We start from the raw sequence: 10,789 nt of genomic DNA, 5'->3' as shown, positions 1-10,789 counted from the left end.
TCATCACAGGCCACTTCATTAGGGAAAAATCATGGTCAAAGCTTAAATGAAAGTGAAAAGTGCCACACCCAAACAACCCCCCACTTTCTGATTGGCTGTTTGATCTGTGACGTCACTCGGACACTCTATTAGGTACACCGCCATTTACAGGTGTTCCTCATCACAGGCCACTTCATTAGGGAAAAATCATGGTCAAAGCTTAAATGAAAGTGAAAAGTGCCACACCCAAACAACCCCCCACTTTCTGATTGGCTGTTTGATCTGTGACGTCACTCGGACACTCTATTAGGTACACCGCCATTTACAGGTGTTCCTCATCACAGGCCACTTCATTAGGGAAAAATCTTGGTCAAAGAGTAAATGAAAGTGAAAAGTGCCACACCCAAACAACCCCCCACTTTCTGATTGGCTGTTTGATCTGTGACGTCACTCGGACACTCTATTAGGTACACCGCCATTTACAGGTGTTCCTCATCACAGGCCACTTCATTAGGGAAAAATCATGGTCAAAGCTTAAATGAAAGTGAAAAGTGCCACACCCAAACAACCCCCCACTTTCTGATTGGCTGTTTGATCTGTGACGTCACTCGGACACTCTATTAGGTACACCGCCATTTTCAGGTGTTCCTCATCACAGGCCACTTCATTAGGGAAAAATCATGGTCAAAGCTTAAATGAAAGTGAAAAGTGCCACACCCAAACAACCCCCCACTTTCTGATTGGCTGTTTGATCTGTGACGTCACTCGGACACTCTATTAGGTACACCGCCATTTACAGGTGTTCCTCATCACAGGCCACTTCATTAGGGAAAAATCATGGTCAAAGCTTAAATGAAAGTGAAAAGTGCCACACCCAAACAACCCCCCACTTTCTGATTGGCTGTTTGATCTGTGACGTCACTCGGACACTCTATTAGGTACACCGCCATTTACAGGTGTTCCTCATCACAGGCCACTTCATTAGGGAAAAATCATGGTCAAAGCTTAAACGAAAGTGAAAAGTGCCACACCCAAACAACCCCCCACTTTCTGATTGGCTGTTTGATCTGTGACGTCATTCAGACACTCTATTAGGTACACCTCCATTTTCAGGTGTTCCTCATCACAGGCCACTTCATTAGGGAAAAAGCATAATGAAAGTGATAAGTGCCACACTTTCTGATTGGCTGTTTGATCTGTGACGTCATTTGGACACTCTATTAGGTACACCGCCATTTTCAGGTTCGTTCGCGAAGATTCACGAGTGAGTGACAGAACATTGCAGTTGATGGTGATGGTGTTATTATACTGCATGTGTTTGTGATGGAAATAAAGGTTGAAAAACAAATCCGTTATGCCGACATTTGTTATTTTGGGGGACACCAACTCCTATAACAACATAAAACACATACGTATTGTCATATAAAGCACTTAACCAAATGTTAATCAAATGTCTGATTTTTATGTTTTAATTGGCGAATATAAAAACATGGATTAAAACACCAGACAAGTTTTAACATAAATGTTTATTAAAATCTTCGTTTTGTTTTACGGCGAGGTGGCACCAGCTTCAATGCGCATTATCGACACCCACTGGTTGAGTCACATGAACTGAAAAACTCGTTCACTAAAAAGATTCGTTCATTTGAACGAATCGTTCACTCACGAGCCAACACGAGCGCCCATACATCCACGTGAAGGTCAGCATTTGTAGCATACTTCAGTCGTGGATTTCTTCAGACGAACGCCAACATTTATCATAACATGGACGGAAAATCGGCGAGCGCGGACCCTCAGTTGCAACAGTTCATCGAGATTGAATCTCAGAAGCAAAAGTTTCAGCAGCTGGTGCACCAAATGACGGAAGTGTGCTGGGTAAGTGTGGGCTAGTCGTTCGTAATTTGTGGGCTAGTTAACTTGAGTACGTTGTTTTGCTCTTGTACAAAGTAGAATTAAAGAGTTGCAAATCATAGATCCTAATGGGTAGGTCCAAACGTCGTTCATTTTCCAAGTACTGTTAAGACTCTTAACAGTCCAACGGAGACAGAATGTTACCACCTTTAAAAAAATAACTTCATACGGTAAATTAAATGATCAAAACATTATCTAGGCCGTTTTAGGCAAAACTAATCGTAGTTTATCTGATGTGATGTGTTTACGTGCCTGTGCTAGGGTCGGAATTACTACCGCTGTACTGGTTTCGTTTTGCCACCCAGCACTTAAGTGCGTTTAATATCGTCCAATGGTTGATTAATTTGATGGATGTGGGGGTTTTGGGTGATTTATTAACCTCACAGTTTGTGTTGGTTCCACACCAGGAGAAGTGCATGGACAAACCGGGGCCCAAACTGGATTCCAGGACAGATGTGTGCTTCGTCAACTGTGTGGAGAGATTCATTGACACCAGCCAGTTCATACTCAATAGACTGGAACAGACGCAGAGGAGTCGAGGATCTTTCTCGGACAGCATGGAGGACTAACGTGTGCGCTGAAGGACATTTGTTAAATCACGCCAACGTTTGGACGAAAGATATAAACAAAAAGGTTTTTTTGTTGTTGTCAAAAGTGCCTCCCATCCACAGCATGTTTGTTTTCCCCTTTTGACTTGCAACACTGTTCAGTTGCTGGCTGGTTTTCTTCTTCTTTAATCATGTCAACATGGAGATCAGTTCAGTAACTACATGGGTGTCAACTGACATTGCAAGCCATAAACATTTTAGGAGAAGCAAACATGTGGGACATTGTGCCCACAATCCACCAAAACTGCAGGATGGGTTCGTATTGCGACGACACACCTTGAGTGTTGATGTACATGTGCTTAAATTGTTAAGTTGGATTGTACATAAGTAATAAATAATGTTACCGATTCTTCAGTCTGTCATGCTTGCTTGCAAACAAAAGAGACAAAGTCAACAGGAGGAGAATCTTTGGTCTCACAGTATTAGAATTATTGGAACTATTATTCCAACTTGCCCAGTGTCCACTAATGTGAATGAAGTGCAGTTTTTGGTTTATGATGCAGTCATCAATAAATGGGGGGAAAAAACAAGTCACAATGTTGGGAAATCCATGACAAAGCAAAATTTTAGGTTGGATGTAGCTGCATTAGCCATGCATCCACCAAAATATGAATTCATCACAGGCAACATTTGGAGGAAGTGCAGGTTATGCAATTATCTTGCCTGAAGTTAAATAACCCAGTGTTCTGACAAGGAAAACTAGATAATTATGTAAAACTGTGTTGAATTCATGGAGAAAAGATGATGAAAATAAAGTGGGTCAGAAGAGCACAGAGTATAATACCTACGAGTTGGGTCAAAAAGGATAGACCCAACCTTTTTTTTTTAAGCCCAATTTTATGGGTTATTGATTTGATCCAACTTTTTGGGTGAAATGAACAAGTAAAAAAGTTGGGTTAGTCCCATTTTGACTCAATTTGGGTTATTTTCTAGTAAGTGCAGTGTATATACAAAAAAGTGTATTTTTTTTTCAATTGGCTTTCTATTGCCGCGAGGCCCTTCCACCATTGACACTTTCTTCCAAAGGCTGTTTCTCCCCCGCCCCGGCAGGGCTGTCCAGGCTCGGGAGGGCGGAGTAAGGCCGGGGCCCCAAGCGTAGGTCCCGCGGCCCCGCCCTCAAATAGAGGGGCATGGAGTCCCAACTGAAGGTGATGTCCTTGAAGGCGTGTAGCAGGAAGATGCCCAGCACGATGGTGAGGAAGCCACTGATGGTGCCCGCCACGGCGCCGATGCTCAAGCGCAGCCACTCCTTGAAGAGGATGGCAGAGCAGGCCATGACGGACGTGGTGAAGAACACGTAGTAGATGGGCGTGACGATGGAGGTGTTGAAAATGTCCAGGGCTTTGTTCAGGTAGCTGATCTGGATGCTGACACACAGTGCCAGGCTCACCAGCAAGCACCAGAAGAGGGGATCTTTCAGCACGGCGATCCCGGCTACCAGTTCCTTAATGCCGATGCCCAGCCCCTTGACGCAAGACACGGACAGGGAGCCGATGACGGAGCAGATCATGATGTAGACCAGCACGTTCTTCTGTCCAAAGCGAGGCGCCACGCCGAAGATAAGCACCAGGCTGCTACCCACAACGCACACAGCAAAAACAATGAAGCCTATTGGGAGCATTCAACAACAACAACAAAATGTTAGGTCGTGTTCTGCACAGGTGGCAAAACTACTCACATTCTGTACTTCAGTAAAAGATACTTAAGTGAAGGTACATATACTTGAGTCCAAAAACAGTGACAAAAAGACTAGTACATAGTGGAAGGAGCAACTGCTGGTAATCTTGTTGCCGACAACATCAGTTCTTTTATTTGGACCATGGTTACTTCTCCCCGACTAGTACACAGACGTTGGTTAAGCACACGTCACCTGGGTCTTTCAGCTTTTCTGCCATGGCACTGAGGGAGGCCACCTCTTCCTCCTGGGGGGCATGCACCACCATTACGGTGGAGCCCAGCACGCACAACAAGCAGCCCATCTTGCCGTGAATGTTCAGACGCTCGTTGAGGAAGTACGATGACAGCACGGCGCTGCAGGCAAACATATTGAACAAAAGCTTTCTCTTGAGATGCAAGGGTATTTTAATGCTACAGTGCACGTGAATGCTAACACAATATTAGAGCTACACTAAGAAGCAAAACAATACTCAAAGTTAGAACAGCATGTGGATAATGTAAATGGAGTAAAGAAGGTGGGAATATAAAACTAGAATTATGAGATTGAAGTAATATCAGTAGAATAAAATGCAGGCAGGATAGGAAAAACATTTTCCGACATTAAAGTTGTATGATTAACAGGGGACCAAATATTATACGTAATTTTCCTACATGGCCAACATTTTAGATTTCACCATTCAACTGACTAGAACCAAATGACGTACCTTACGAGCACACTCAAGGCTCCCAAAGGGGTGACGAGCGTGGCCGGCGCAAACGCATACGCGGCAAAGTTGGCGGCCTCTCCGGCTCCCACTGCAACACAATTAGTTTGTGCTCATTTTGGAAAAACAAAGAGCACCACCGAACTATTACGTTAACTGACTATCCCCGTAACGACAGTTCAGTTGTTTTTTTTCAGTATCAATACATCCTGTATTTACATTTACTCAGTTTGATTGTTCATTTTTGTGGTACTGAAGATGTATTTTTTGAGGAGGTAATTCATAACACCATTCACTTACTTGAAATAAGCCCTGCCCACCATAACCACTCTTTCAGGTAAGCATATCCTCCTTGACCTGAAGACAATAAAGATGTCGATTATAATATAGACTTCTTTTAAAGTGTGAAGTTTTAAACAACAGTAAAACTATTACAATAGTCATGGTTTAATAATTAAATAAAAATGTTATGGAACGCTGTAGAATTCATATATTCTATTGGAAGGTATTTTAACATTAACAAACTATTTTAGCATTACAAATGCAGTCATAGTTTTTTATTTATTTATTATTCCTGGCGTTTGAGTACCTGCTCGCATGGACCCCTTGCTGGCCAACCGCAGCAAGCCTTTCTTCTTCAGGATGAAACTTGCGCCGATAAAAAGACTGGAGGACACGGCCAAAGAGAGGCCAATGTAGAAGTCTACACGACCCGCTTCCATCTAAGATAAGAGTCCGCAACTAAGGCACACATTTTTGACAGTAAAAAGAAACCGCTCCGCCCATTCCCGTTCACATACACACAAGCTTGTTTCCACATCACATGACTGTCTGCGAGGCGAATGAACTCAACTACTTTTTGGTGTGGTAAGTCAGAGTGGGGAAAACAAACAATTTGATAAGAAAGTTTCAACAGCCTAAAAGTAGAAACGTTCATAGAGGACAAAAACAAAAAGTGTACCTCGTTGGTCAAGTCGACTCCATCCGTCTTCGTCGCTGTCAGGGGGCGGCACGTCCAGCGACACTTCACGGACCGTCATGTGACCCGTGACAGCCGAGCTACGTGATCATACAAGCCAACGTTTGTGGTCTGGTCTATTCAACCCAATGCAACTCTTACCACAATTCTTTCAGACAAGACCACGCAAAGAACTCAAGTTTAATGAGCTCTAAATAGTTGCATTTATTTTATTTGTTTAAGAACAAGAACAACACTTGTAATATATTAGTCGTGTTTTAAAATTCCGATCCAAACTTGGGCTCTGAACGCACCAAGGCTCCTGAGGTGCAATTTGATTGGCTCGTTAGAGGTCATGACAGCACTTGTCCATCGATTTGATTGGAAGACAATTACATCAAAATCCGGAAGAAAGTCCACCCTTGAGAAGGGTCTTGTCGAGGCTCACATGCTGCAAACTTGATCACTTATACTGTAATTTATTGGAATGCACTTCTTTGTAAACACTCAAGCCTTTTATTACGTTTCGCATTTAAATGTGATATTCCGGTAATCACGAAGCCTGTCGCGGGTGTTTCTACGTTACCTATGTTTACTATTAGCTAAATGAGCACTTAGCAAAACATTACGTAGCTGGAGTAAAATTAAAAAATGAGGACGTCTTTACGCTTCATCACAGGAGGCTACAAAGCGGTTGGCACCTTTTTATCACCACTTTCGACTCAATTAAGCGTCTCGCGCTCAAGCAGTGCTGTGTGCAAAGAGGAAAGAAGCTACTACATAACCACTCCCATCTTCTATGTCAATGCCTCTCCTCATGTGGGCCACCTGTATTCAGTCATTATAGCCGACTGCATGCACCGATACAAGCTTCTACGAGGATTCAAGTCAAAATTTGCAACAGGTAATAATTAATTTACATGCATCCCGTTACTGCTTCTTAAATTCAAAAGTAGCATGTCTTCATGGTGGGTGATGTCCGTCCGTCTGTTCATTTCAGGCACAGATGAGCACGGTTTAAAAATCCAACAGGCGGCCGATGCAGCAGGACAAGACCCCCTGGCCTTCTGCACAGGCGTGTCTCACAAATTTCGGCGGCTCTTCAGCAAGTGTGACGTGACCTTTACGGACTACATCAGGACCACTGAGGAGAGGCATCGGCGTGCCGTAGAGCACTTCTGGTGCACGCTACGCGACAAAGGGCTCATCTACAAGGGGAGCTATGAGGGCTGGTACTCCACCCCGGATGAGAGCTTCCTTACGCAGTCCCAGGTGGCCGACGCTGTTGACGGGAAGGGCCAGGCTATCAAGGTGTCACTGGAGAGTGGTCACAAGGTGCATCTACAAAGATATGTGTAAATTGGAGTTTGCAATTTTAAAGCAAAAATGTTTTGTTTTTTTTGTACATTTGAAAAAGTAGCACATCTCTGGCCCCATCTTGAGCCTCTCATCAACAAGAAACAGTTGTTTTAGGTGTGGGCGAGGAAATAGTTGCAGCGTTGTGTTGCATAGAGAGAATGTTTTCATATGGCACAAGAAGGCATGCTTGGTAACTACCGTAATGTTTGTCATTTGTTTGTAGTGCTGCTTTATTTTGATGATTGATTAATCTGTTGATTATCTTATCAATTAATTAAAAACATTGTGTCCATTTATTCAAAAAAAAGGACATTTACACAAATATAAATGCACAAACAACTTAAAATAATTAAATAAATGATAATTCTACTGTTGAATGACAAATGTTCATAGTTTTAACATCTTTACCTACCTGTTTTGTCAGGTGGAGTGGCTAAAAGAGGAGAACTACATGTTCCGTTTGTCGGCATTTCGGACTCAACTGCTGGAATGGCTCCAGAAAAACCCCGGTGCCATCCAGCCTGAGCGCTTCCACCAGGATGTCATCAAGTGGCTGCAGGAAGACCTTCCGGACCTCTCCGTGTCCCGCCAAAGAAGCCGCCTTCAGTGGGGGATCCCCGTGCCAGGTGATCCCGAGCATAGTATCTACGTATGGTTAGACGCTCTGGTCAACTATCTCACGGTGGCTGGTTACCCCAACGACCACGATCATTGGTGGAGCGTGGCCCACCACATAGTAGGCAAAGACATCCTGAAATTTCACGCCATCTACTGGCCATCTTTCCTCCTTGGTGCGGGACTGCCGCCACCGCGGTCCATACATGTGCACTCTCACTGGACAGTCAACGGAACCAAGATGTCTAAAAGTTTGGGCAACGTGGTGGATCCCTTTGAGCGCTCGCTGGCGTTCACCACCGATGGTTTGCGGTACTTCCTGCTGCGTCAAGGCGTGCCCGATTCCGACTGCGACTACACAGATCACAAAGTCACCAAACTGCTCAACGCAGAGCTGGCCGACTCCTTGGGCGGCCTCCTCAACCGCTGCACCGCTCCCGCTCTCAATCCAACACAGACCTACCCGCCCTTCTGCCCATTTTCTTTCCCCAATGATCGGGATGGTCGGGCGGTGCCAGAAGACTACCACATGCTGGACGCTGTGCGAAAACTTCCAACGGTGGTGGAGCGTCACTACGAAAGCCTGCACATATACAAAGGTTTGGAGGCCATCGTTTCCTGCGTTAGGCAAACCAACGGCTTCGTTCAACGCCACACGCCTTGGAAGCTAAACAGGATGGACGGCAGTGACAGACGTTGGCTGGACACCATCGTCCACGTCTCCCTGGAATGTCTGAGGATTTACGGGACCCTCCTACAGCCCGCCGTACCGCGGGTAGCTGACAAGCTGCTGTCCAGACTTGGCGTGCGAGCCAACGAGAGGAACTTGAATGACCTGGACTTCCTGCCGAGCTACCGTGGCAAAGCCTGTCCTTTCCCAGGTAGAATGCTCGGACCTGATACAGGAGTGTTATTTAATCGACTGGAGAGTCCTAGTGGAGATCAGCAAAAAACTAAGAAAATTAAAAAGCAGACTAGAGCGGAAAGCTCCTGAGCCATGTGCTACACACATGAAAGAATTTATGTAAGCTGAATTGCTTATATGTCATTATATAGTCAATTGAAATTGGTAAGGTTCATTTGACTTACATTTCCCCTTAAGTCCACATGTGGTACCACCTCAGCCGCCTATCCGAAAAGGAGGCGCTTTAAACGGCCAAACTCAGCTGAAGGGTCGTCCTCCTCGCTGGAAGTCCAGTGCTGCTGATCTTTCCATAAACAAATGTCCAAAATGTGATTTTGTAGTTTAGTCATAGTAAAGGTACAAGTGTCTAAACAAATAAAAACACAATTTCAGGGAAGTCTTTTTTTGCTTTTGATTTTATCAAAATTTTCCATTTCACATTTCTTTTAACTTAAATACAGAATACAGGTAGCAAACAAGACGTTACAAGACAAAAACTTGACATGATTTAATGAGAAATACAGAAAACTGAAAATGTACAAAGAAAAATAAAATACAGGAAAAATGCATTATTGTTGTCCTTTCAGTTTTTTTTTGTTGTTGTTTTTTTTACATGGCCTTTTCCATTTGTATCTTGGTCTCCATATTCCGACGGTGACAAAAGTGACGTAAAGACACTTTTTTTTTGCCATTACCCTCGGACCTCCCACCAGATTTGTGCCTCTACATAAACCATTCACAGCTATGCGCTTTCATGGTCAATAATATGAATTGGTGCTCTGTCCTGGCTGTGTATCTATTGATAAAATAAAAAAAAATAGAAAGTTATACAGAACAAGTTTGAGAAGATGAGGCAACAAGCGAAAGGGACTGGAACTTACTTGAGAGTTGTTGTTGCAGTTGTCTGACAAGAGCGGCTGTCTGTTGCTGTTGCTGTGTCTGCTGCATGCCCTGACGCGGGAACTAAAAACATGAATACGCATATGATACTGTTGTGTAGGAGCACCGGGTACAGCTTTAGATTCCAATATCCTGTAAAACTTTGAACGTGTTACTTCAATAGGAAAGACTAAATCAATAAAACCACACAAACAATCAACTATATACACACAGAGTGTAGTAAAAACAGACTTGATTGAAATTGAGTTTTGATTAACCAAATGCTGTAAAGTGCTTGAATCGTACAGTATCCCATGTATCGAGAACTGCCTTGTGGAAAAAAAACACAGCAGATGCAATTCTATTAATAAAGAAATTTAGAGTTGATTTATTATTTTTTTTTTCTAAACTGTGATACTTGGGCTTGCAAGTACTTTTAAACGTTACATGCCTATTTGTTTTTAAGGTACTCTATTAAACACCAACCCACACACAAACACAAACACACTGTGTCGAGTCTTACTGTGCTGGGTCGTACCATGGGTTGCTGTGGAGGCAGTGGTTGCATGCCCAGACCCTGGTTCTGTTGCTGCCCTGGTGGAGGTACGCCTGACACCTGCTGCTGTTGTTGCTGTTGCTGCTGTTGTTGTTGTTGCTGAGGAACCTGCTGTTGAGGAGGGACTTGCTGTTGAGGAGGGACCTGCTGTGACTGGACTTGTTGCTGTTGTTGCTGTTGTTGCTGTTGCTGCTGTTGCTGCTGCTGCTGTTGTTGATGAACTTGTTGAGCCTGCTGCTGCTGTTTGGACACATTTACACACGCTCTTATTACTTCTGCTCTACTGTGTTAATTTTATTTTTTTAGAAAAATGTGTGGCATTCACTCAGTCAGCCTATTCTTAACAGTTTTCTGCATTTCTCCATAATAGATCTCGATTTGAACTTGACGTAAATAGTAAAACAATGGCAATATTCTTAATTTTTATAACATGCCCTTGCTTTTCTTACCAAATATTACAAGACTAACAAAAATGACAAGAATTTAAAAAGAAATAAAGGCTTTGGGGTTTTCCAGTGTTGTCCAAAGTTGACTTTATCAAAATTCCTAATGTGCATCTATCTGCTCTCACGAGAACATTTCGTTAGGACTTTTGAAAGACTGATCTAAAAAATCTTAATGCCATTTAAGACCTCTTTG

General features: G+C 43.4%; 4 protein-coding genes across 10 annotated transcripts in view; 2 read left to right on the top strand and 2 right to left on the bottom strand.

The window, feature by feature from the left end:
- Window positions 1–1,611: 1,611 nt before the first annotated feature.
- timm8a (translocase of inner mitochondrial membrane 8 homolog A (yeast)) lies at window positions 1,612–2,847 on the top strand. The gene is made up of 2 exons (XM_085935819.1): window positions 1,612–1,854; window positions 2,298–2,847. The coding sequence occupies exons 1-2, from the start codon at window positions 1,744–1,746 to the stop codon at window positions 2,457–2,459; spliced, it is 273 nt and encodes a 90-aa protein (XP_085791945.1). The 5' UTR covers window positions 1,612–1,743; the 3' UTR covers window positions 2,460–2,847.
- LOC147060811 (magnesium transporter NIPA2) lies at window positions 2,612–7,360 on the bottom strand. 4 transcript variants are annotated; one of them, XM_085935787.1, is made up of 7 exons: window positions 6,758–7,360; window positions 5,841–5,938; window positions 5,469–5,601; window positions 5,180–5,236; window positions 4,880–4,970; window positions 4,369–4,529; window positions 2,612–4,069 (listed from the first exon to the last, which is right to left on the bottom strand). In XM_085935787.1, exons 2-7 carry the CDS (start codon window positions 5,917–5,919, stop codon window positions 3,481–3,483), a joined length of 1,110 nt encoding a protein of 369 aa, XP_085791913.1. In that variant the 5' UTR covers window positions 5,920–5,938; window positions 6,758–7,360; the 3' UTR covers window positions 2,612–3,480. The 4 variants fall into 4 exon arrangements, with proteins under 4 accessions (XP_085791913.1, XP_085791904.1, XP_085791921.1 ...); XM_085935778.1 differs by having other exon boundaries at window positions 6,539–7,359; XM_085935795.1 differs by having other exon boundaries at window positions 2,612–4,106; window positions 6,758–7,235.
- On the top strand, window positions 5,923–9,219 carry mars2 (methionyl-tRNA synthetase 2, mitochondrial). Its single transcript, XM_085935765.1, has 3 exons — window positions 5,923–6,741; window positions 6,838–7,172; window positions 7,621–9,219. Exons 1-3 carry the CDS (start codon window positions 6,489–6,491, stop codon window positions 8,803–8,805), a joined length of 1,773 nt encoding a protein of 590 aa, XP_085791891.1. The 5' UTR covers window positions 5,923–6,488; the 3' UTR covers window positions 8,806–9,219.
- Window positions 9,103–10,789, bottom strand: part of med12 (mediator complex subunit 12) — a 20,933-nt gene continuing 19,246 nt past the window's right edge. For 3 of the 4 annotated variants that reach the window (XM_085935732.1, XM_085935754.1, XM_085935744.1), the window contains exons 40-42: window positions 10,118–10,390; window positions 9,597–9,678; window positions 9,103–9,511 (exon numbers count right to left, since the gene is read on the bottom strand). In XM_085935732.1, the coding sequence (XP_085791858.1) occupies window positions 9,474–9,511; window positions 9,597–9,678; window positions 10,118–10,390 (393 nt within the window). In that variant the 3' untranslated portion in view covers window positions 9,103–9,473. The remainder of the gene's footprint in view (window positions 9,512–9,596; window positions 9,679–10,117; window positions 10,391–10,789) is intronic. The other variant, XM_085935736.1, reaches the window with a different exon arrangement.

This window comes from Syngnathus leptorhynchus, chromosome 2, assembly GCF_054491065.1.
Source record: "Syngnathus leptorhynchus isolate UIUO chromosome 2, UIUO_Slep, whole genome shotgun sequence".
Lineage (NCBI taxonomy): Eukaryota > Metazoa > Chordata > Actinopteri > Syngnathiformes > Syngnathidae > Syngnathus > Syngnathus leptorhynchus.
Note: the sequence above shows the minus strand (reverse complement) of the source record. Positions and strands in the feature narration are given on the sequence as shown.

Bases quoted from the DNA above. Each gene is read 5' to 3' on its own strand.
- LOC147060811 (XM_085935787.1), bottom strand. From the start codon at position 5,919: ATGACGGTCCGTGAAGTGTCGCTGGACGTGCCGCCCCCTGACAGCGAC. The intron at 5,602-5,840 runs GTACACTTTTTG...CTCTTATCTTAG, and splicing joins GAGTCGACTTGACCAACGAG to ATGGAAGCGGGTCGTGTAGA. The intron at 4,971-5,179 runs GTAAGTGAATGG...ATTGTGTTGCAG, and splicing joins GTGGGCAGGGCTTATTTCAA to TGGGAGCCGGAGAGGCCGCC.
- timm8a (XM_085935819.1), top strand. From the start codon at position 1,744: ATGGACGGAAAATCGGCGAGCGCGGACCCTCAGTTGCAACAGTTCATC. The intron at 1,855-2,297 runs GTAAGTGTGGGC...GTTCCACACCAG, and splicing joins AAATGACGGAAGTGTGCTGG to GAGAAGTGCATGGACAAACC.
- mars2 (XM_085935765.1), top strand. From the start codon at position 6,489: ATGAGGACGTCTTTACGCTTCATCACAGGAGGCTACAAAGCGGTTGGC. The intron at 6,742-6,837 runs GTAATAATTAAT...TGTTCATTTCAG, and splicing joins CAAGTCAAAATTTGCAACAG to GCACAGATGAGCACGGTTTA. The intron at 7,173-7,620 runs GTGCATCTACAA...CTGTTTTGTCAG, and splicing joins CACTGGAGAGTGGTCACAAG to GTGGAGTGGCTAAAAGAGGA.